This window comes from Idiotropiscis lumnitzeri, chromosome 4 (genome assembly GCF_059441095.1).
Source record: "Idiotropiscis lumnitzeri isolate Australia: NSW breed Sydney's pygmy pipehorse chromosome 4, RoL_Ilum_1.0, whole genome shotgun sequence".
Classification (NCBI taxonomy): Eukaryota; Metazoa; Chordata; class Actinopteri; order Syngnathiformes; family Syngnathidae; genus Idiotropiscis; species Idiotropiscis lumnitzeri.
The window spans coordinates 30,455,892-30,479,814 of NC_142394.1; the positions used below are offsets into that span (position 1 = coordinate 30,455,892).

Genomic DNA, 23,923 nt, shown 5'->3' on the forward strand with positions numbered 1-23,923 from the left:
TACCACAAATAGTCAACAATTGGACGGGATTGACTCCGCCCCCTCAAAATGCTGATAATCCCCTGTAGTAATAGTTTAATCCAACAGCAAAAACATCCGCACGTGCAAGACTCTCCTGAACTTTTGCCAACCATCCAGACTAAATTTAGCTCCTCCCCTCACGTGCAAATAACTCACAACTCAGTCGACAGTATTTCAGGGTTCTCCAAGTCTGGTCGCCGTGAGGCTGTTTTATATGTGACCACCTCGTTATCGGGCTCGTGCAAGCTTGCTGATGGCCTGGACATTTGAAACAGGCTAAAATTTCAAACGGGCGGGATAGGTGCTCACGACTGCCTGGTCTATTGGACTTACTTCCTTGACACCAATTGCTGTTTTCCATCATTGACTTTGGCGCCATTTTATGACCTCTTCGAGCATTCAAGCTAAAGCCCAAAACAATAGGGGAGACGGGTGACATCAGCAAGCCTCTTTCGTCCACTTTTCCGCCAACTCGCATCCGGAGCACTTGAGTGACAAAATGGACTGCCGCAGTCGCCATTTGCGATGATCCCAAAGAGCAAGTCTTTTGTTTTTAAATTCAAACAAATCAGAAATAAGTCGTTCATCCTTCCTGGTGAAGTGGCGAGTGCCAAAGAAAGAGAAGAGCCTGACATTTCTATCGCTTGTGTTTAATCTGAGTATCGGTGATGGATAAAACGACCTTTGACACCGGCACCCCTGCGGCCGCTGTGACTTGACTTGATCTAATTCCACAATCCATCGGTTGCCGTCAAATAACGCGATTTGGCATTTTAACTCCTTGCCACAGTGAAAACGCTCAAAATAAATGAGTGGGCGGCGTTTTGCTGTACCTACACAGATTTCAGATCTACAAAAAGATTGGACACACTGGCCATGGCAACGCTGTGCATTTTGTTGCCGGGCCTTCAGCGGGGCCTTGCCTGACGAATCGACATCTTAGTCTCACCACGATTATCTTGTAATGACGGAGACGATCAAAACTAGGAACGTTTTCTGGAGAAAACGGACCCAGTACTTCTGGTACCAATCCTGAATTCCAAATGAAAATGCATAAATGTGTACACGTCTCCAAACATGTTTTGCTTAAGTGGAACTGTTTTGCTCTGAACAACCAAGTCGAGTTAGGAATTTTTGTGAGGTGAATTTGAAGAAACAAGTCCCATTGTTATTGTAGTCAAAGTAAGATGGGTCAGCGCTTCTGATTCTGAAGGCCCTTACATTGAAATAAATGCTGAATTCTGATTATCCCCCCAAAAAATCAAAGAAATCATCTGTCGTAATCGTACTGGAAGCGGTGCAACCGAGACAAATCGAAGAGAACATCCTGTCGGGAATAAAAGCAAAAGACCATTTTGTGGGCCAACGATATAAGCTAAATTGTGGAATAAGTTGACTTTTGCTCGTCGGTGGCTGAGTCTTGAGCCTCATGCGACACGGGCCTCAACCCCCACCCGAGCATGATTTTGCGGGCAAAGCCTACGCTCTTATCTGTTTTCCTATCTAATCCCTTGCCTGCTGCTGGCCGCTTGGATGACACAATTTCTGTGGAAATATTTCTCCTGGTCATTTTAATCTCCGCTGCCAGCTTTCAACTCGTTCAATCCACAGCTTTCTCATGTTTTTGTGTCACAAGTTGGACTTAAGCTTACCGTGTGTACAAGGCCATCCATTAATTTGCTAAATGCTGTGCGGGGCAGCAGCGTCTGTGTGTGTGTGGGGGTGCGGGTGTGTGCGTGTGTTTGGGGGTGCGTCAGGGTGGAAGCGAGTGGTTGGTGGTCCCAGCTGCATCCTGGATGGATCCCCTCAGGGCATTTAGTCCAACCTCAAGCATCATCTTCTCAAGGCAAACAAAATGCAATCCGTATCGTGCAAAAACTGAAATTGAACTGAAAGGAATGCAAAATGTTTGATTTTGGGCAAAGTATTTTTTGTGCAAGAGCATTTCTGTTATTTCAAGCCTTTCTTTCCCTCAACAGATTTTATTGGTGGCTTTTTTTTTCTTTTTTTTTTAGAAATGGCATAACCATCAGTGTAGGTAGTTTTTGCTAACCCTGTGCTTACTTTTTAAGACTCAAATATTCTTGCATGTATTTTTGATGAAGTGAAGTAGTTTTATTTGTTTTTTTTCTCGTGTTTTCGTTGGTTTTTTTTTCAGAATAGTTTTTACAGTATAAAATGAGAGGTTCTAACTGTTGTAAATGTACAACTCGTTGCTTCTGAGCATGCAGTACTCGTTGGTAGTGGACTAGGATTGACCAAATCCTGGATTAGAGTTTTTCTAATCTGGCTGTTGTGGCGCTCCAGGCCGGACACTGCAGCTCAAATGAGATTCCACTTCTGCCATTGTGCCGACAACTAAAAAGAAAGGAACATTTCTCAAATCAATCTGCTCCCAGCCATGATGGTCCGTTTTTCAATAACAGGCTCAATTTTTGTATCCTTTTTTTTTTTCAGGAAAATTATTTGATTAATTATTTTTGGAGAAAACAATAGAAAACTGAGGAGTTTAAAAAACATGAATGCCCGCCCGCCAGCCGGCCGCCTGTTGCCGTCTGCCTCCTGAGACTTGGCACGAGTTTAGCGTAGCTTCATGACTCAAATATAACCAATTGGGGTTCGTGTGAGCATTCTTGCTCTTGTCCGCTTCAGCCTGTGTGAGTGCAGAATCGATCGACTCAGTATTTTTGTTTTTGTGGAGGTGATCACGTTTGATGTCAATAAATCCAAACTATTGTTCAGGACGCTTTTCTACTTTCACAGGTCAAAGTGGACAAAAGTAGTCATTCGCATTTGCATTTTGGTGGCGACCAGTCGTCGTTTTAGACAACAGAATTGACAAAGCGAGCAATATTACCTCGCTTGCATCGCTGCTGAGACGGAAAAATAACCAGCCGAGCTCCAGAATCGGACGTGCCAATTTGTCGCCCAAAGAGCATTTTAGTACTACCGTCATTTTTACACGCAAAGTGCCAATGTTAAAATCAATCAAGCGTCCCTCCAAATGACGCAAACCTCGGTGGGGAAGCATGCAGACGAGGGTTCTCAAACCTTTTGGGTTTAGGGATGACATCATTGATTGACGCCACAAACGACAGCTCATCCACTGGCGAGAGCTGGTGTGGACAAACTAAGGCCCCGGGGCCCCATGCGGCCCATTAAACGTTTTATTCCGGCCCGCTGAACTTGGGAAAAAAAATTAAAAATGTTTTAGTTTCTAAATATTGTGGTGTGTCATAGAGAGATATTTTGTGGTAATGCTTTTGTTCATTTTCATTTATAATTATTATTATTTTTTTTTTTCTCCGATGAGGTGAGGTTACCAAAACACTCCATCCGTCTGCTCCTGGTCCGGCCCCTCTGTCAAATTTTAGAACCCATTGCGGCCCGCCAATCAAAAAGTTTGCCCACCCATGGGCAAGTGCGTCAACCTCCGATTTTGGGGCAACTGATGACTCGTTTGGCTGCTTGGTTGCAAACGATAGCCCGAGGAGTGGCTCGCTGTGGTTCGAAGGGATTTACAGAAGACTTTGCAGATGTTCCGGGGCCTCGGTCTGCTTGCCAGAAAGATGTGGCTTACCACAAAATGCTCGAGTCCTTTTGTATGATTTCACTCTCTAGATCAGTACGGCCATGCCAGCGATTTAGAGTGACAAGCTCAATAAATAAATGCTTCGATATTCATAACTGAAACATCGCAACACGCTTGAGACTCTCTAAAGTCGACGACAGGCACGTTTGCTGCGTTGTGAAGTTACTCTGCGTTTCCCACGCCTAATCGATACCGCCGTGACTATTCCATTCCACCGTCTGAGAATCGTGACGGAAAGCACGCCGCCGCAAACGCGGGTTTATTTTCGGACTGAAGCACTTTAAAGGGTTTCCAAAACTAATTTTAGCACACGCTTGAACGTCAAACCTGGCTGTTGAGCCCGTTGTGAAGATGATGATCTGGTTGTGTTTTACTTTGAGCAAATCTCCAGCGTGTTCTTCTGTGTTGTAGTCTGACAGCAACACCAGCTTCCTGCGCGCGGCCCGAGCGGGGAACATCGACAAGGTGTTGGAATATCTCAAAGGGGGAGTGGACATCAACACCAGCAATCAGGTAAAAAAAACACACACAAAATTGGCCATCTTGTGAAGACAAACGTGGAGCCACAGACATTAAAAAGTGGGGGGAAAATGTCAACCTGTATAACCTGGACACAAACTTGTAAATAATAAAATATAAAAATAATAATACAATAAACACATTTAAAAAAAGGGTTCGACTAACAAAGGCCAGAGGTACATTTTAGTCCGCTCCACCAATCGTACCTCAATTTTTAGGAATAAGGTCGGAGGGTCGAGGCCAGAAGGCGACCCAGATCGCGGCCAGAGGGCAGGGGACTGACTGGCAAGAAAAGGGTCAAGTGCCCAGCGCTGGGAATAATATTTGCCCTATTGTGCACACCCGATACCGATTTCATAGCCACAAAGTCATATTTTGTGTATGTTTGATTTGTTTCAGGGCCACAAATTAAGAAACAGTCAATGCAAACACAAGCTATATTATATAGTTGGTAGAGTTACAGCAATCTTTATTTTCCTCTATCTGCAAATAACAATGGCAGCTAATTTCGCAAACCAAGGGAAGTGCGGTTCACGAGTCGATCGGGTTTGAGGGGGCGTTATATTGTAGACTGAGGCCGCTGTAGAAAGAATCATTCTGACCTACTGTGTACCAAAACGTGTCTGCTGGTTTTTGGGACGGTTCGCACACTTCAAAGGAGCGGACTTCCTGGAAATCTTTGTGCCCTTCTAAAAGTCGGCGTGTTAGGAAAGCATCAGTCACAATATGTTTTTTTTTTTTCAGAATGGTCTTAATGCTCTGCACCTGGCCGCCAAGGAGGGCCACGTCGAGCTTGTTGAGGAGCTGCTGGAAAGGGGAGTTGCCTTGAATTCCGCGACAAAGGTGCGCAAAACAACCGTTTGCTCTTGAAAGTGAAACCGATCGTCATCTAAGCGATTTGCGCGTTCCTCTTTGGGGCTGTAGAAAGGAAACACAGCTCTGCACATCTCCTCTCTTGCCGGTCAGGCTGAAGCGGTGAAGATTCTGGTCAAACAAGGTGCCGACATCAACACGCAGTCTCAGGTGAGTCGTCCAGGGCCCGGTTGTCTTTTTCCATCTGGCCTTTGGTCTGACTGTCGGTTCCTCTCTGTGTTTGTGTGCAGAATGGATTCACTCCCCTCTACATGGCTGCTCAGGAGAATCACCTGGATGTGGTGCGATACCTCCTGGAGAACGGAGGCAACCAGAGCACGGCCACGGAAGTGAGGAGAAACGTCGTCGTGCTCCTGGCAAAAAAAAGCCAGCCTCATTTTCTTGTTTTTAAGGCCAACTTTTCTCGCTGACAGGATGGCTTCACCCCTCTGGCCATCGCCCTTCAGCAAGGCCACAACCAAGTGGTTTCAATCTTGTTGGAGAACGACACCAAAGGGAAGGTCCGATTGCCCGCCTTGCATATCGCGGCCCGCAAAGACGATACCAAATCTGCCGCCTTGCTTCTCCAGAACGACCACAACGCCGATGTGCAGTCCAAGGTAGGGCAGCGAGACTATTTTTCCAGATTTGTTCAACCATCTCGGATTCGCTACTGGACACCTTTTGTCGCCGTTGTTGTGTTTCAAATTTTGGGAAATGTGTGTTTCCAAACTGCTGCTTTGATAAATTTGATATTTTTAACGTTGTTTCAAGCATTAAAATTCCCACAAGTATCAACAGAATCATAAAACAGAGAGATGGGCACTTAAGCTTATTTTGCTGGTCCGTCCTCCGTCTTCTGTCCTGCGTCCCCGTCTTTCCTTTTAAAGAAAAGACTGGTTAGCACATCCGCCTCACAGCTCTCAGGTGCAAGGTTCGATTCCGAGCTCAAGTGTGGAGTTTGCATGTTCTCCCCATGGCTGTGTGGGTTTTCTCCGGGTACTCCCGTTTCCTTCCACATTCCAAAAAAGTGCATGGCAGGTTGATTGGACACTCTAAATCAGGGGTGGGCAAACGTTTTGATTGGCGGGCCACAATGGGTTCTAAAATTTGACAGAGGGACCAGACCAGGAGCAGATGGTTGGAGTGTTTTTGGTAACCTCACCTGATCGGAGAATTTTTTTTTTTTTTAAATGGAAGTGAACAAAAGCAACAATATATATGTCTTTGAAAAAGCACAGTATTTAGAAAATAAAACCTTAACAAGGTTTAGTCACTTAATTTTTTTCAAGTTCCGCGGGCCCGGTTAAAACGGTTAACGGGCCGCATGTGGCCCCCGGACCGCAGTTTGCACACACCTGCTCCACAGCATTACGATATTTCATTCTGCTCTCACTGCAACCATTGAATTCTATACACGAGGTACTTGATCCCTTTAGAGATGACTAGATTGTCGGACGGAAACCTACTTCCATCCATGCTTGGTCCTTCCTTTAAAAAAAAATGTTAAAAAATATTCGCGTTTTCCGTCCTTGGACGGACGGACCGTTCCGTCCCGGGGATGAAATGCCCACCTCTGAGCAAGGCGGGATTACTCGGGTCACGTTTAGATTCAGCTCAGCTGACTTTGCCGTTTTCTGTTCTCATTGTTGTCGCCCAAATTGTGCTGATCAAGTTTCATTTGCGCTCTACGACATTCGCTGTCACACTTGTCGTCTTTCACAAAAACGCCACCATTTTGAAGCTCGCTGGGCTGATGTCACACGAGCACTGATATTTTCCTCCATCATGTCCCCTGCTTCAGATGATGGTCAATAGAACTACTGAGGTATATGGTGTTTTGTTTGGTTTTTGTTTTTTTAGCTTTGGGGGGCTGCCTTCTAGCTTTGTTGTTTATTTTTCTGCCACATTCCTCAGCACTGTCTGAAGTAATAATCATCACTTTTGTTTGTAGTTCCTCACAGTTGTTCTCGGCATGGCCACGCCTCTTTGTTGTCTGTGTCCTTTTTATCGTATTTTTTCCAGATGCATTTTCAATCGGTGAATCGTAGGACACCTTAACATGCCTTTTTCCGAGGATGCCAACCTTTTTAACGTGGATATGCTGCATGCTTTGTAATGTGTGGAATTGAGGCTTTTGAAGGAAATGCTCAAAGTAACGTTTGACAAGAGCTGAGTCTTAACAAAGAATATCTTGGCAAACAAAGTACAAGCATCTTTTTCCTTTGCTTGAGATATTTAATCTTGGGTCAATGTTTATTGTGACTCTAGTTTCAAAACCCCTTAACTGAAAATGTGTTTCGAAGCGGCCATTTTAGCATTTTGTCCATTTCCATACCTGTTGCAAATACGCACGTTGGAGAATGTCGTCATCATTTGAACTGCATTTTGTCATTTATGTTGTGTGCTTACAATTTGTCACGCCAATTCTGGAATGGTTTTAGTTACTCTTGGCAGCCCTCCTTAGATACTTTGGAATTCCTGACCAGCTGTGTCACAAGCATGTACACGCCTTTCCGTGTTGTGTGTGTGATGACTGTGCAACGTTTTCAAGCCACCACATTAGTCACTGAATTGTCAGCACTTTTGTAAACAACTTTTTCACATTAAATCGGACCAAAACGTACAGAACGGCAAGGTAAGGCAGACATTTCACAACTACCCGAATCTGCTTTGCAATCTAACATTCCTGACAGTAATTCTCATTACTAATGCTCAGACTTTGATGCCATCACGTCAAAATATGTTCCGTATTTTGGTCTATACTTTCAAAAAAAAAAAAAAAAGTTCCTCTGTGTCTACTCTAATTGTATAAATGCTGAGAAGATCCAAAGTGCGTAGAAAGTTTGGCCTTGGTAGAGGTCTGCTCTCAAACATTACCATGTGAGGAAATCAGATTTGGACCAATGTTTGTATAGAGCCCACTGCAGCCGCCTTCAGTTTCTGTTTGAGGGTCTCGCTGCTTTCGGTTTTGTCATGACTATTGAATAAGTGAAAATGCATGCTCCATTGGGTCTGAACACGGGCCTGACCGACAGGAATTTTTGGGAAGCACAAATGCAGATTACCGATTAATCGACTCACGCATAATATTCTCCCCTTCACTTTTTGTTGAATGCCCGGTCCACAGAATGACCTTGTTCATATTTATGTGTCATATTTTTAATGAAACGAGTGTTAATTGTGTACAATGGCTGTAAATGGTGAGAGTGCATAAAGATAAAAGCAATCGGCAAACATTGGCCATTTGGCTCAATATTTGGGCCGCAGTTTGAAGGGCCATAATCGGCTGATTTAATGGATCGGGCCCTATTCTAAACCAGTCCAATGACCATTACAAGAGCACATTTATCTGCACTTTGAAGACCCACAAAAAAAAAAAGAAAAAAGAAACAGTCAAAAACGCGCGTTTCACATAGACAGATTTTTTTTTTTTTTTTTTTTTTTTACTGTCCACCAGTGCTTGCTCAAGGCAAAAGTGAAGGAAGCGAGACTCAAAAAAAGCAACAAATGTGCGGTGCTCGTATTTCTCAGCATTCATGCAACTTTTGAGAAGAATCGGAATGTTTTCATTCAATATAATTTGATCCTGTCGATTACTTTTTATTTTTTTTCTAACGATTGCAAGATTGTTTGCCTATACTCATATCCTCTCTCCCTGCATCGTGTTTCCCATCTTTGACTTTGAAGTGATTGTGACAGACGGCCTGCATGAGGTGTTGCTTCTATTTATTTTTGTTTAAAGTGTTGCTTTTTTTGGGTTCTTACCTGTGATTTTCATAACTGATGGCATTTGATTCCAACGCATGCATGCTGTTCAGCGAAGGTCTTTTTCTTGACATCGTTCGTCTCTCGTTCCTGCGCCGTAGAGCGGATTCACCCCACTGCATATCGCTGCCCATTACGGCAACGTCAACGTGGCCACACTCCTACTGAACCGAGGGGCGGCTGTGGACTTCCTCGCCAGGGTAAGAGCCGATAAACTAACGCTTCGCAACCACTGTGAGGTCATCCGGTGTGCCCGCCGAGGACAATCATCCACTTTGATGAAATTGCTCTTCTGGGTTTAAAAAAAGTAATATCGATTTTTCCTTTTCAGAGCCCGATATCGATGATAAATGTCTATGACTTCACGTGTCACGACACGAAAGTTGCGTATCAAAACAAAATGGCGGAAGGCAGATGTATTTCTTGTTTTGATCAGGTCGTGATAAATAAAACATTCATGATTAATGTAACTGCAGTGACTTGAATTCTTGATGTAAATGTTAATAATTTTGACAAGCAGTTTATAGTAATTGCAGCATTGGTTCTTCCATCCCAAAGTAAAATTGGCAATTGGTGAAATTCTTGATTGAATGGAAAATATATGAAAGTGAATCGATCATCGAATCGATTTTGGAAATTTTGGGGGAGTAACAGAAAATAATTGAGAAGCACTGCTTTTAGAGAAGTGAAATGCTCTTTTCCTGATCAGAAGATCTTACCGGTATTGTATTTCCTCTTGGTTGGATTACATTTTTTGCGGTTGTACCTTAAACATTTCGGATCACCGACCATTCTGCCCTTTGGGAACTTTTCCGATTTGTGTAACGGCAGCGTTTCTCTTCTGCAGAACGGCATCACTCCCCTTCACGTCGCATCCAAGCGAGGCAACACCAACATGGTTTGCCTGCTACTGGATCGCGGCTCTCAGATTGACGCCAAAACACGAGTGAGTGCTTCAATCGATTTCCACATCTGTCTGTGCTGATACATTAGCCAACGATTCATTATTAGTCTGTGGAAAGTGCATTAAATCTCATGACAGTGCCAGCGATCCGTTCAAGTATTTCATTATGTTATACAGACTGAGTTTCAGTCCCTCCCATGGGAGAGATTCATTAGATTTGTGATCCGTCGCAAATCCCAAATAATAGATCACTAACTTTTTGTCAGTAGTTTTTATAGGCTATTTTTAAACAATACATTTTCTTTATTGCTCCCAACGTGTTTCGAAGTAGATCATGGGAAAATGCAGAATGGAACCACTGCTGTAAATGCTATTTTCTCGGTAGGATGGCCTCACGCCGCTCCACTGCGCCGCCCGGAGTGGACACGACACAGCCGTTGGGCTCCTCCTGGAGAGAGGAGCGCCTCTGCTCGCCAGGACAAAGGTAACATTTGAACACGTTTACCGTACGACTGATACAAACGGTCGCGTTCAACACAGCCGTGTGGTTACGCTACGTTATTTGATTTATTTTTCTTCATTCTCTCTCATAATACATGGGAAAAAAAGTTTCACCGGGATAAATGTTGTACATCTGTTGTTGTGTAATGATCATAAATTCCAAATTTGAAAGGAAACAAAACTTGATTTTGTCCTCTTTGTTTTTCCCCAGAATGGCCTGTCTCCCCTTCACATGGCGGCCCAAGGCGATCACGTGGAATGCGTCAAACATCTTCTGCAGCACAAGGCGCCCATCGGCGACGTCACTTTGGACTACCTGACGGCTTTGCACGTGGCGGCCCACTGCGGCCACTACAGAGTCACCAAGCTGCTTTTGGACAAGAGAGCCAATCCGAACGCCCGAGCATTGGTACCGCCGTTTGTCTCCCATTTGCTCATTTGAAACGACAACGATAAGAGCAGTGAAAACATTCCCGTTCATTCCCCAGAATGGCTTTACTCCGTTACACATAGCTTGCAAGAAGAACCGGGTGAAAGTCATGGAGTTGCTGGTCAAATATGGAGCCTCAATCCAGGCCGTCACGGAGGTACTTTCGGAAATAATGCGCCCTCCCCTTTGAAGGTGTGTGTGTGATGTGGAGAATGTTGCGTGTCTGAAAACGCCGGTTGTTTTCCACCTTGTGCGCAGTCCGGTTTGACGCCCATCCATGTGGCGGCCTTCATGGGTCACCTCAACATCGTCCTGCTGCTGCTGCAAAACGGAGCTTCCCCAGACAGGAGCAACATCGTGAGTGAAAAGGCGTCACATTGGCTTCGTGAGCGCAATCACATAATAAAACCAAACGTGCCGTGCAGCGTGGCGAAACATCGTTACACATGGCGGCCAGGGCCGGTCAGGTGGAGGTGGTTCGGTGTCTGCTGAGGAACGGAGCATTGGTCGACGCCAGGGCTCGGGTCGGTGCCGGTTGGACAACTTTTCGTGAAATATTAGGAGAAGAAAAAACGCTCGTGTTATGATGACGTTGGTCTTGTCTTTTATTTTGTGTTGTGTTCAGGAGGACCAGACTCCCCTCCATATTGCCGCCCGGCTGGGGAAAACCGAGATTGTGCAGCTCCTGCTGCAACACATGGCCCACCCCGATGCGGCCACGGCCAATGGCTACACTCCACTTCACATTGCCGCCAAGGAGGGCCAAGTGGAGACCGCCTCGGTTCTTCTGGAGGCGGGGGCTTCACACTCGCTGGCAACAAAGGTGCGTGCACAATCCAATGACGCTTAGCGATGGCACGGTTTCTTAGCTCATCCAATCAAATTGATCTCATATTTTTTTCCTTTCTCTGGTTGGTTGATCTGAGCAAAACTGTTCAACACTGTAAGAGTAATCTCGTGACGATATTTGTTCTATTTTCCGCAGAAAGGATTTTCTCCCCTTCATGTCGCATCAAAGTACGGAAGCTTAGATGTGGCCGAACTTCTGCTGCAGCGTTGTGCGCCACCTGATTCTGCGGGGAAGGTTGGCATCAAAAACAAGACGCTTGCTGAAATGTGTCCCATTCGTCATAGCAGAGTGTAAAAGTATAAAGTTGCAATTACAAGTCGAAGAAGTCCTTATTGTTTTGTACGGCTGGGCTTGATCCGTTACTGTAACGCCCCGCACCCGTCCCACATTTGGACCAAAGGAATTGCTCTGCCGCCATCTTGTGGCATCTACAGGCAATTAGAAACCTTTTTTCAGGATGCATCCATTTACTTGTGATTGGCTGAATTGGTATCAGGAGAAATAAATTCAATTCCAGAAGGGGGGGAAATTAAAAAAACATTTTCTTCACTAATGTCATTTTTATTTGCCTTCTCTGTTTGTGATGAAAATGTTCAATTAAAAATCTTATCTAAAAGCCATAATGCCGGGTTGGTTTAAGTATTTAAAGAAAAAAAACTAACAATTTTTGAACTATTTTTGTAGAACGGCCTCACCCCGCTCCACGTTGCAGCACATTATGATAACCAGAAGGTGGCGCTGCTGCTTCTGGACAAAGGCGCCTCCCCTCACTCCATCGCAAAGGTGAGACTTCAACTTCAAGTGCACCGCTTTGCATTGTTTTTTAACTCTTTATGAGATGAAGTCTTGGTAAATTTCAGCGGTGGAACTAAGTTAAAAAGTCATAAGTAAGTCTCAAATTGGAACTTAAAGGTTTCATCCAAGTCCCAAGTGATTGTCAAAAAGTTGAATTCCTGCTCAAATTCAAGTCCTTTCTTGTGTTAGGCAAGTCAGACAATCTTGCTTACTCGCAATACATTTTCGCCCATTAGACATTTTGGACTCTGTCAACTCGTCTCCAAGTCTGTAATTTCATCGCCCGAGGCGTAACCAACATGTTTTAATTGTGGCAGATCACGTAAGATGTCATAATTGTTGTCGTCGTCGCTTAACTTTCAGTTGCCAACATTGCATGCTGCCATGCTCTTTCTCCTAATTTGATTTAAAAAAGAAATAAAAATCCCATACTCGAAGCATACTGGTGAGTTGTTAAAAATACAAATCTTCCGACATAAACAGGCAAGACTTCTCAAGTCGAGTCTCATGAAAACAAAGTCAACGTCATGTCGAGTCTTCCATGAGATCAAGCCAAGCCCCAAACTCTAAGAAAACCGTCTTAAGTCCGACTCAAATCCGCCATCTCTGGTATCCTTCATTTCATGAAGGAATGTGAAACGTTGCAATCGTATTTGTGTCTTGTGTGTCTTTCTGGAGCAGAATGGTTACACCCCTCTCCACATCGTGGCCAAAAAGAACCAGCAAGACATTGCCGCAGTGCTCCTCAACTATGGCGCTGAAACCAACATCCTCACCAAACAGGGCGTCACGCCACTCCATTTAGCTTCGGAGGAGGGCCACGCTGACATGACCGCGCTGCTCCTGAGTAAGGGAGCTCATGTCAACACCCCCACCAAGGTACTGTGGCGGCATTCGGTCATGACAACTGTTGTTGCGAAACCCTCACCGATGTTCGCAACACTATGGCTACACGCCAGGGATGTCTTTTTTTTTTTTTTTTCATCATACCAATTTCAGTTAGTTTTCATTAGAATTTAGAGCAGGTTTGCTCGTTTTTATTAGTTTTTAATTTTGGGGGGAAAATGCTTTGTTCTAATTTAGTTTTAGTATTAGTTTTATTTTTAACGTATGGAGTATTTGTCAAGTACAAGATTAAGAAAAAACAAAAACTAAGCACAATTCTCAAACCACCACTCCTTCCTTTTTCCGTACGGACGTACAGAAATACCAAAATAAATCATTTAAAATGAACATCAATCTCTTGTATGATATTAAATGACACAGATGAAAATGAAGAACATTTTGCTATAATTACAGCTAGTTTTAGTTCATTTTCAAAAAGTAAGACGTTTCAGTTAGTTTTCGTTTTTATGTTTTTTGTTATTTTGTTTGTTTTTGTTAAATATAATAAATAACCTTTCTCCACGCAGGTTTTTAGCCTTCTAGAATTTAGCATCCCAACAGCTAGCATGTTAGCATGTGATAAATTCACCTTTTGTCCCTTGACTACAGTCCATGTTGTAAAATCCTTGACACGTTCCGTACTCAAGTTGCTATCTTACTTGACAGAAGCACGCTACTTTGAGTTGATGGTCGTTTCTGTGTTGCGCTTTGCGCTTTAGTGTGGCCTTAGCGCCCTTCATTTGGCGGCACAGGATGATAAGGTTGCTGTGGCAGAGATCCTCGCCAGGAATGGCGCCAACCTCAACCAGCAGACCAAAGTAGGACACGAACAAGAAGTTGACGTCCTCCGTGTTTAAATTAAGTTTGGACTATTCAGGACGAGGTTGTGCTTCTTTTACAGCTGGGCTACACTCCACTAATTGTTGCATGTCACTATGGTAACACCAAAATGGTCAACTTCCTTCTTCAAAATGGCGCCAGTGTGACAGTGAAGACCAAGGTATGAAATCTGTGATGAATTGCTTTGCGCGAACACGTCTCGTTAAATTTTTGGATTGAACGCTTCTACAGAACGGATACGGCCCTCTTCACCAAGCGGCCCAGCAGGGCAACACGCATATCATCAACATATTGTTGCAGTACGGGGCCAAGCCAAACGCCGTCACTGTGGTAAGTTCATGCACATATTGTATGCATTTGCATATTTTGCTTTTTTTTTTTTTTCTTTTTTTTTGGGCTTGGCCAGAATGGAAACACGGCTCTTGGTATTGCTCGACGGCTGGGCTACATCTCGGTTGTGGACACCCTGAAGGTCGTCACCGAGGAGACCATCACCACCACAACGGTATGATTGTATTACACCATCCTGTCGCAAATGCGAATGGATTTTGAAAAAAAAAAAAAAAATGACATCATCAGACGGTGACGGAGAAACACAAGCTGAATGTTCCAGAAACAATGACGGAAGTTCTGGATGTCTCCGATGAAGAAGGTGAGTGACGACGATCGTTCCTTCGACAGCGTTTCGCCGCTATCTTGTGCTTCATTGTTCACCTCTCCGATTATTTTGCAATTTTTTTTTCTCTACCGCTGCGAAGGCGATGACACCATGACGGGCGATGGAGGGGAGTATTTCCGGGCTGAGGACCTCAGAGAGCTCGGAGATGATTCTCTGCCCGGACAGTATCTGGATAACATGAACTACCTCTGCTTCAGCAACGAGGGGGCGCACACTGTCAGGTCAAGCGAATAAAAAGCCGACAACTCGCACATCTCAAACTTAATTGACTCGGTCTGATTTATTTATTTTTCTCATTTGATTTATTTTCTAATGCAGTTCTGAAAGGTCCTTCACCCCCACACGCCAAGGCTACTATCATAAACATGAAAGCATGATGGATGAAATGCACACCTGTCAGGTATGCAAACATTTAATTCTGGTTATTGAATGAATTTTACGAAAAGGTTTTCTGCTTTATCCCAGACGTCATCGCTTCCAAGGGAAAATGAGCGCGACTCGTACCGGCTGAGTTGGGGTACGGAGAATTTGGACAACATCGCTTTATCCTCCAGCCCTCTGCACTCTGGGTAGGTGCAGTAATTAAAATAAAATGTGGCACCCGAGGACAGATTTTTCTGTCAGTGAAGAAAATCCAAATAAAAGTGAGAATAATCTCAAGAATGACACGACGTGACCGACGACCAGCAACAGTCTCCTTCCCCCTCTGAGAAATTCCACTTGAAGTCTGATCTCAATTCTGACTGCAGCGCTAAGGTGCTAGCCAACGCTAGCTACTCCTCTGCTGTCATGTCGTCTCCGAAGAATCGCCACGTTTGTTTGCCATTTTTGGGTGTCACAGAAAGAGCAGGAGAGTTTGTTCTTCAGAAAGAATTGTCAGTTGTGTGTGCAATATTTATCAAGGTTGCTTCTCTTCAGCGCCATCATGTCGAACTTCATTGATTCTGACATCCTCCGTCTTCTCTCTCTGGGTTTCATTTTGCCTGGAATTCTATCCGATGTTTTTAGCCGTTCCTCTCCGTGCCGTGATCACACGGACCACAGCAGGTGATCTTCCACGCCTTCATTCAACCATTTCATTCTTTTTTTTTTTTTCATTCATTTTTTCCCCTTCATCCGACTTTCTTTGGGAACATTTTTATCATCCACCGACTCTAAACTCACGTTGACATCAATTATCAATGTTGTTACGTTTGGCGTCTTTCTTTTGAGCACTGTTTGTTTTATGGCGAGATGGTTTGTCAGAACTCATTGGCAGTTGATTTGTGTTGAAATTTTTTCTGTGTGTTATGATGACATAAGAATCACAAAATGGTTTGTGGCAACCTTACACATTGTCCAAGCCAAATGCATAAACCTCCTCCCAAAACTTTATGTAAAACACAGCTCGTTTGGATTTCAAGCATAACCGCGTGTGCTCTCCTTTTCGCCAGCTTCCTGGTGAGCTTCATGGTGGACGCAAGGGGCGGATCCATGCGGGGCTGCCGCCACAATGGCCTGCGCATCATCATCCCGCCTGGGAAGTGTAGCGCTCCCACACGAGTGACCTGCAGGCTGGTGAAACGGCATCGCCTGGCCAGCATGCCTCCCATCGTTGAAGGCGACGGTCTAGCCAGCAGGCTAATTGAGGTGGCACCCTTTGGAGGCCAACTTCTTGGGTAAGGACGCTGACTTGGTCTTTTTTTTTTTTTGTCTCTGCCTAGATTGCACTTTGTCCGGAATTTTATCAGATGTTATCTGTCAGAAATTGGATCACACTTGGCATCCAAGACCAAATGTTGCATGCGTGTCTTTTCTCACTTAATGCTGCGTATTGGAACGTCAATGGCGCAGTAAGCTCCACCTCCCCAGTGCCCCACCACCTCTCAATGAAGGCGAGAGTTTGGTGAGCAGAATCCTCCAGCTTGGCCCGCCGGGGACAAATTTCCTGGGGTAGGCTGCAAAAAAAGAGAAGAAAATATTGTGCACACAATATATACTTTATTTTCCCTATTAGGAGACGATGACATTTCGCCCGAAACGTCTTGTGACTAGTGTACACTATGTGGTCGTTTGATCTCGCCCTGGCGTGCATCTCTGAAAACTTGCTGTCCCTCCATCCAGTCCTGTAATTGTGGAGGTGCCCCACTTTGCTGCTCTGCGCGGGGGGGAGCGGGAACTTGTTATCTTGAGGAGTGAAACGGGAGAGAGCTGGAAGGAGCATCACTGCGAGCACACCCAAGAAGAACTCAACCAGATCCTCAACAGCATGGACGAAGGTCAGTCTCCGTCATGTCTCGCTCAGCATCTAAATGGCCTCCCAAGACGAGTCATTTCAACGTTTCTGTTTCCCCCCTCCTCAAGAGCTGGACTCGCCGGAGGAGCTCCAGAAGAAGCGCATTTGTCGCATCATCACCCGGGATCTCCCACAATACTTTGCGGTGGTGTCGCGTATTAGGCAAGACAGTATTTTGATTGGTCCTGAAGGAGGTGTCCTGAGCAGCACTGTTGTGCCCCAAGTGCAAGCAGTTTTTCCTGAGGGGGCCCTAACGAAAAGGATCAGGGTGGGCTTGCAGGTAAGTGGCATTGCTTTGGGGCTTCTCGAGTGTGAGGAAATCGAAAAAATGTTGTTTCAGGGGTCTTTGGCTTGAGGTGTGGTAGCGTGTTGCTTCCTACACGGTTTTGGCAAGTCCAATCTTTAGAGTTCTGGTGGTTCTGGTCTTGCTTTTTGGTTGTGAGATCTTTGGTGGTACCAAATGACTGCTGACTGGACCTCTTTGGTGCCACGTTTCTGAAAAAAATCCAACTCATGGGATGACTTTGTCTTCTTTGTGAGGACATGTAAGAAAGACTCGTCTAGTACCAAGCAAAGTGGAACTTTGTTTTTGGGTTGTAGGACAGGAATGAATGAATGTCATTAAAATGAGAATTTATTTTTCGCGGAATAAATTAAACCCCTAAATCAATGTACCGCTATACCTGAACGTGAAAGTGTATTTAGTGATGACTTAACAAAATATGGAATGACTCATCTACGGATTCTAGGGTTTGCGTTTCAGCTCATGGGAGAAAAGAAAATTTGAAAAGTCATTGTGTCTTGTCCCAGGCCCAGCCGGTGAGTTTGGATATCGTCAGGAGGGCTCTTGGGAACAAGTCCAGCTTCAGCCCCATCGTCACTCTGGAGCCCCGCCGAAGGAAGTTTCATAAACCCATAACCGTGACGATCCCGGTCCCGAAAGGCAACTCTGACCCAGTCCCGCACGGCTTGGGACGGGACACGCCAACCTTACGACTGCTCTGCAGTATCACAGGTAAGACCAGACTCATTGGCCGATCACGGACCCGCGGTCGTCGTATTTTTACAAAATCAGTTGGGTTTGTTTTTCAGGTGGAACGACACCAGCCCAGTGGGAGGACATAACAGGAACCACGCCTTTAACATTTGCTAGTGACCGCGTGTCCTTCACAACGAACGTTTCTGCCAGGTAGACGATTAGTTTGAAGTGCATATTCCAAACGATCCCGATTGCTGAACGATTGAAGGTGCGTCTGATCGCAAAACTGTAATTGTGTCAATGTGTCTAGATTTTGGCTAATCGACTGCCGGCAAGTTCAGGAATCGGTCAACTTCTCCTCCCAAGTGTACCGAGAGATTATCTGTGTGCCTTACATGGCTAAGTTTGTCATCTTCGCCAAAACCCACGACCCCATCGAGGGCCACCTGCGCTGCTTCTGCATGACCGATGACAAGATTGACAAAACGCTGGAGCAGCAAGAGAACTTCACGGAGGTGGCCCGCAGTCGAGATGTGGAGGTGGGTTCAGGTCGCTGCGCTTCTTTCGCAAACAACATTTGACTTTTTCTTATGTTAGAGAAGTGCAGTCTGGGAGTACTTTTGCCAACTCTTATCAACAACTTTTCTATTTTAGATTCTAGAAGGAAAGCCCATCTATGCAGATTGCTGTGGAAACTTTGTTCCTCTCACCAAAAGTGGTCAGCATCATCTCTTCAGCTTTTTTGCCTTCAAGGAGAACAGACTCACGCTTTTCATCAAAGTAAGGCCCAATCACATGACTTCCCCTTAACCATTTATCTTTGTCTTTGCCGCTCCTTCTCGTTCATCGATGTCATTTCTGCAGACATTGTATTTGTTGCAGAAGGGGGCATGTGTAGAATGGAGGGAGGTCGGGGTCGGTCTTCATGCTGAAGGGTCCTCGCCCCTTGTTTGTGACCCAACCCTGAAAAGTTGGCCGCATCTTGTTTGTCGTGAATGCGCATTTCAAGCAGGAAGGGACAAGACGACATGGGAGGGGTGCTCTTGGGATCGGGCCCGAGTCATCTTTTTTCTTTGTTCGCTCATTCCGACACGCGTAGCATTTTGAGCGTGACCTCGAGTCTGTTTGCAGATCAGAGACAACACCCAGGAGCTGTGCGGCCGCTTGTGTTTTCTGAAGGAACCCCGCAGTTACCGGTCGCTCGCCCACAACGCTATTTGCAACCTCAACATCACCCTGCCGTCATACTGCAAGGTGAGGCAGTCCTCGGTGCTGAAAGCGACTTCATTTCATATTGTTGATTGTATTGATTTGTTTGATTCCAGGAGCGAAAGCCTTACAGTCGCTGAAAAAAAAAACACTTGCACTTTTTGTCTCTCTTCCCTCTTCCTGCTTCGCTGCTTTGGGGAAAAAGGAGTCTGACTCTGATCAAGACGAAGAGGTAAAGACTGAGTTTTTTTCAGTATTGCACAAGTGCTGGTGTGTGAAATTTGAATGATTGATCCCTTTCTGTAATATTCCTTTCCCCAGATCCTCACAAAGCGAGAGAGATGTAAGTTGAAAATTTTCAGTTGGGTTGAAGAAACGTTGACCATATGAAAAACCATCGCATGCACACCTACATGAATTTCATGTGCTACATTTTTGTGGGTCTTGCTGCCTTCACCTTGTGCAAATGAAACATGCTTTTATGTTTGTTTGAACACACTTTCACTTTATATTCACAAAGCACTCATGCTTGTTTCATATTGCTGACATCCACCTCTTCCCACATTGTTTGCTTGTTTTTTTTTTTGTCTTTTGTTCCTTAAAATGTTTTCATATACGCATCCCTTAAAGAAAAACAAAGATGTGAACTGTATACCTCTGACACGGTTGGCCTGACCACATTCTCAAATGTTTGTCTCCTTTCATTTGAATTTTTCATGATTTTTTTGACTTCTTATTGGTTCGTCCACCACACGGAAGATGAAGAGACGGCAACGTCAGTTCGGAAACCCGAGCTGATTCGGGAACCAGACCTCCTATCGGATGTGTCGGAGATGAAACAAGATTTGATCAAAATGTCGGCCATTTTGACGGCCGATCCCTCGAAGAAATCCCCTTCCTTGGATGGGTGCGGTTCTGAGAAAGGAGCAGGCGATGTTTCCAGGGTGCCTTTAGAAATAATGGAGAAGGACCTTGAGAAAGTTAAAGAGGACCTTCAGAAAGTTAGCAAAATACTAAGAAGCGGAACGTATGATGAAGCAACAGAACAAACCGTTGCGGCAAGTACGGGAACCGCGGAGTGGGTCCTCCTCTCTGACAGCGAGATACAGGAGGCGCAAATGCAGGCTGCTTTTAAAAGCCCAGAGCCTGTCTTATGTGCACATAAGACTAACCGAGGGTCTCCCAAATCTAAAGCCGCGAAAGACCGCAGCGAGCCTAAAGAATACCTCCTTGATGCACCAAAAACAAAATCAACCACGTCAACCAAAGTACAAACGTGTCCAGGAAGCGTCGGGAAAGATCATCAACAAGCTGTTACGTCAAAATCTGTGTCGCCGCTTGTGGAAGAGACTCCCATTGGCTCAATCAAAGACAAAGTCAAAGCCTTACAACAGAAAGTCGAAGCGGAACAAACGAGAAAGGGAATCAAGCCTTCACAATTGCCTGTTAGTGCCAAACTGCCTCCAAAAGTCAAAGAAAGCCTTCCACAAAGAACAACGCCTGAAGCTGGGACAGAAAAACACGAGGAGAGCATCTCAGTGAAAGAGTTGATGCAAGTATTTCAAAAAGAGCTCTCACAAAAGCAATCCGTGTTGAACAAGCCGAAAACGTCAGGGCTGCCAAGATTGGAAGATAACTCCAAGTCAGAATCTGTGCGCAAACAACGAGAAGTATCTCTTGATTCTAAGATTTGTCCAATCGGCAAGACAGAAAAAAAGAAAACCACCGAGTCAGACATAACCAAAACCAGAGACTTTGGAAAAGGGGACAATGATGAAGGTGCCCCTGCAGACTCAACAAGTGCCAGTTCTGGAACTCCTCATCTGAGTTCTGAAGACAGTTACAAACATGAGGGTCTGGCAACCCCTGGAACAAGTCCTGAAAGTTTGTGTCTTTCGCCTAAAAATGAACATCAAACGCCGCAAGAGGTGGCCAAAAACAAAGACACCGAAAAGACTGAGACCACAAGTCAAAGAATTGGCCCTAGTGACCAATTTTCTTCTGATCTGACCTTCGGTGTGTCTTTCAGCGAGGCTGCCGATGACTGCGCACCAATTGAGTCCACATCTGATTCAAAGAGCGGGCCTTGGTGTTTTGAATCTGATTCCACACAAAAGACCGTTTTAAATACTGTACAGCAACTTACTGAATGCGGCAGCCCCGATTTTCAGCTCGCATTGCCTTTAGCTTGTTCTGAAACTTCAAAATCCTTTTATAAGTGCCACGGAAGCTTGGAGTTGCCTTTAAAGCAAGATTCCGATCCTCTAAGTCCATTAGCTGACGACTCGTTGACAATAAGCCACAGAGACTCGCTGGACGGTAGCCCCGTCTTGGAGGAAAACTCCTCCATTAAGTCCCCCGATTCCATTGAACCGAGCCCGACCAAGGAATCCCCTCCTCACGACTCTCTAGAGACCAGTCCCGTTGATCGGCACACTAATCCATCATTCCCATTCGTGGTCGATCATCCAATCAATCAATCGGTAATCCATCCAGAGTTCCCTACTGAAGCATCGATCAAAGATCCATCGCATGCTCGGCATTTCCGAGACCTTGAGGCTAGTGCAGATGATGCCAGTTGTGAGCAGACATCACAGATGACCAGTTCTGGTAAGAGTCCTCTCTCCCCTGACACTCCGAGTTCCGATGAGGTAAGTTATGACTTCAATCCCAAACATCCTGACCATTCATCCCTTTCTTTCCAATTCAAAGCGGCAGTTATCTACGAAGACCCCGACGAGGATCTTACGTCAGACAGCAGCGAAGCTCACAAAAGCGTTACACCTAGAAAGAAATCGGTTGATGAGATGGAGGGGGGCTTAGAGTTCCCAAGGGACACACAATGTAAATTTGGGGTGGAAAGACTCACTGAGGATGAAGGGTTACCTCTTCTCTCTGACCCCCTCATTAAAGTTCCCTCTTCTTTTTCAGCAGGTGTGCTTGATGGATCCCGCATAAAAGATGCCCGCAACAAAACAGCTGCTATCAGCCACGAGGAAACCGACGCAGACTGTTCAAAACTCAATCTGAAAACGGCATCGCAGCCAACACTTACGCCGCCCGTCGTTGTCGGTACAAACAGAGCTCCCAAAACAGCTGCAACATTAAACGCAGAAAATAGAACTGATGAGCAAAAGGAGGACTGTTTACGCAAGTCAAGAGAAATCGTGCCAGGGTTAGGTGTTGCCCAATTTCCGACCTATACGCCCGCTAGTAACGTAACAGATGAAGTCAAAGCAGCGCCAGAAGTTGGACTTGATGCATTGAACCAAACAAGGGAAACATTTAAACCCGAGTTCTGTATTTATGATGATACAGAAGAGGATGAACTTCAACATCCCAGAACGGAGTCCAAAGGCGTCACTGCAAAGGTGGGCGCAGCGTACTCGTGGTCAGCCATGCTGGACAATGACGAAGCTTTTGAAGCTCGTCTCCAAGTCGAGGAAGAGAAGATACTCAATCTGGTGGTGGACTCTCAGTCTGTGCCGGGAACACCGGACACCACACCGGGTAAAACCCCAACTGAGGAGAGCACACCCACAAGTGAACCCAACCCTTTTCTCTTCCAAGAAGGCAAGCTTTTTGAAATGACTCGAAGTGGTGCTATTGACATGACCAAAAGGAGCTGTGAGGAAGACGGGGGCGGCTTTGCTTTTTTCCAAATTGGTGAACATCCACTCGAGGGGCCCGTATTAGAAAACAACAGGCAAGAAGGCACGGCATCGGCAACCCAGCAGGAAGTTGGCCTCAATCTAAAGCTAGACGTCAAGATTCAGGACCAATCTGAAGAAACGGTTAATTCGCAGCTTCAGTTACCAACTGAGGTTGATCAGTCCTCCGCCAAATTCAAAATCCCCAGAATGGGCCTTTCAGCTTCAGCCAAACCTGCTGCCAAAGATCAACTAGACCTCGAAAGCCTAGAGACTAAAACAGATCACGGTCTAAAAAGAGAATCCTCCGATTTAGAGCAAATGATTATGAATGTCGAGACGGCCGAAACCACAGTTACTCGATCGATATACTCCGAGCAGGGGAGAGAGTCTTCCGATTCTTCTCCAGATGAATCCAAGTCAGTGATGCAGACCCCCGGTTTGACTGAAGTGCCTCAGAAAAGCACGTCTGATGCTGTTCCCCTCAAAAGCCAACCGAGGCCTGGCCATCAAGTTAAAAATAAAACGGCTCCCGTCGCGGTTTCAAAATCGCGAATTCCCATCAAATCCAAGTCTCTCAAAGGGGATTCTGTGGCCAAAGCGACCGAAGACAAAAAACACAGAGGGCCTCCAAACAGGGATCCACGGAGAAAGTCTGAAGGCTCTTGTGTGGATGTCAAGGCCAAGACATCCTCCAAAAGTTTCTCCGAGGGGGTCACGACTAATTCAGGAGAGTCGAAACCAAAAGCCTTCCAGTCAAGATTGCCCATCAAAGGTAAAGGTGGCCTCTCTTCTCCATCGTCAGCAGCGAGTAAAGAAAGAAGCAAGGCACGCAAGCACTCTGCCGAATCTTTCGAAGAGATCAGTGACGAGGCCGCAAAGCTCGCGAAAAGGCTGGCCGAAGCGAAGAAAGACGATGACGATGACAACTCCGAGGACGAGAGCAGTCTTCTTGATCCGTCCGTCCTCGAAAGGGACGCGTTCACTGAATTGCACTCCCTGCCCTCCGGAGACGTCGGTTCCATTCGCCGACGGCGCAGCGACGCTGTTGAGACGCCGGTGCGGAAAATCCCGGACAATGGCGCACAAAGTCAAGGTATGATCCCGGTTTCACGCAGATATTGAAAAGTTGTGGGACGTAAAGCACAAATACTTTGTTGTTGTACTTCAAGAT

At 45.4% G+C, this 23,923-nt stretch overlaps 1 protein-coding gene across 14 annotated transcripts in view; it reads left to right on the top strand.

Annotated features, from left to right (window-relative positions):
• The window catches only part of ank2b (ankyrin 2b, neuronal), a 32,877-nt gene that overhangs the window by 5,755 nt on the left and 3,199 nt on the right, over positions 1 to 23,923 (top strand). For 4 of the 14 annotated variants that reach the window (XM_088294631.1, XM_088294632.1, XM_088294634.1 and 1 more), the window contains 38 exons: positions 4,025 to 4,126; positions 4,877 to 4,975; positions 5,057 to 5,155; positions 5,236 to 5,334; positions 5,419 to 5,604; positions 6,789 to 6,812; positions 8,854 to 8,952; positions 9,600 to 9,698; positions 10,042 to 10,140; positions 10,369 to 10,566; positions 10,646 to 10,744; positions 10,846 to 10,944; positions 11,013 to 11,111; positions 11,213 to 11,410; positions 11,573 to 11,671; positions 12,122 to 12,220; positions 12,914 to 13,111; positions 13,837 to 13,935; positions 14,019 to 14,117; positions 14,189 to 14,287; positions 14,364 to 14,462; positions 14,537 to 14,609; positions 14,716 to 14,857; positions 14,955 to 15,036; positions 15,102 to 15,205; positions 15,645 to 15,683; positions 16,070 to 16,294; positions 16,470 to 16,568; positions 16,740 to 16,894; positions 16,980 to 17,191; positions 17,722 to 17,926; positions 18,004 to 18,100; positions 18,201 to 18,429; positions 18,545 to 18,670; positions 19,022 to 19,144; positions 19,305 to 19,331; positions 19,421 to 19,442; positions 19,859 to 23,845. In XM_088294631.1, the coding sequence (XP_088150757.1) occupies positions 4,025 to 4,126; positions 4,877 to 4,975; positions 5,057 to 5,155; positions 5,236 to 5,334; positions 5,419 to 5,604; positions 6,789 to 6,812; positions 8,854 to 8,952; positions 9,600 to 9,698; positions 10,042 to 10,140; positions 10,369 to 10,566; positions 10,646 to 10,744; positions 10,846 to 10,944; positions 11,013 to 11,111; positions 11,213 to 11,410; positions 11,573 to 11,671; positions 12,122 to 12,220; positions 12,914 to 13,111; positions 13,837 to 13,935; positions 14,019 to 14,117; positions 14,189 to 14,287; positions 14,364 to 14,462; positions 14,537 to 14,609; positions 14,716 to 14,857; positions 14,955 to 15,036; positions 15,102 to 15,205; positions 15,645 to 15,683; positions 16,070 to 16,294; positions 16,470 to 16,568; positions 16,740 to 16,894; positions 16,980 to 17,191; positions 17,722 to 17,926; positions 18,004 to 18,100; positions 18,201 to 18,429; positions 18,545 to 18,670; positions 19,022 to 19,144; positions 19,305 to 19,331; positions 19,421 to 19,442; positions 19,859 to 23,845 (8,338 nt within the window). Of the gene's footprint in view, positions 1 to 4,024; positions 4,127 to 4,876; positions 4,976 to 5,056; positions 5,156 to 5,235; positions 5,335 to 5,406; positions 5,605 to 6,788; positions 6,813 to 8,853; positions 8,953 to 9,599; positions 9,699 to 10,041; positions 10,141 to 10,368; positions 10,567 to 10,645; positions 10,745 to 10,845; positions 10,945 to 11,012; positions 11,112 to 11,212; positions 11,411 to 11,572; positions 11,672 to 12,121; positions 12,221 to 12,913; positions 13,112 to 13,836; positions 13,936 to 14,018; positions 14,118 to 14,188; positions 14,288 to 14,363; positions 14,463 to 14,536; positions 14,610 to 14,715; positions 14,858 to 14,954; positions 15,037 to 15,101; positions 15,206 to 15,644; positions 15,684 to 16,069; positions 16,295 to 16,469; positions 16,569 to 16,739; positions 16,895 to 16,979; positions 17,192 to 17,721; positions 17,927 to 18,003; positions 18,101 to 18,200; positions 18,430 to 18,544; positions 18,671 to 19,021; positions 19,145 to 19,304; positions 19,332 to 19,420; positions 19,443 to 19,858; positions 23,846 to 23,923 lie in introns of those variants that run through there. The other 10 variants (XM_088294625.1, XM_088294633.1, XM_088294638.1 and 7 more) reach the window with 9 other exon arrangements.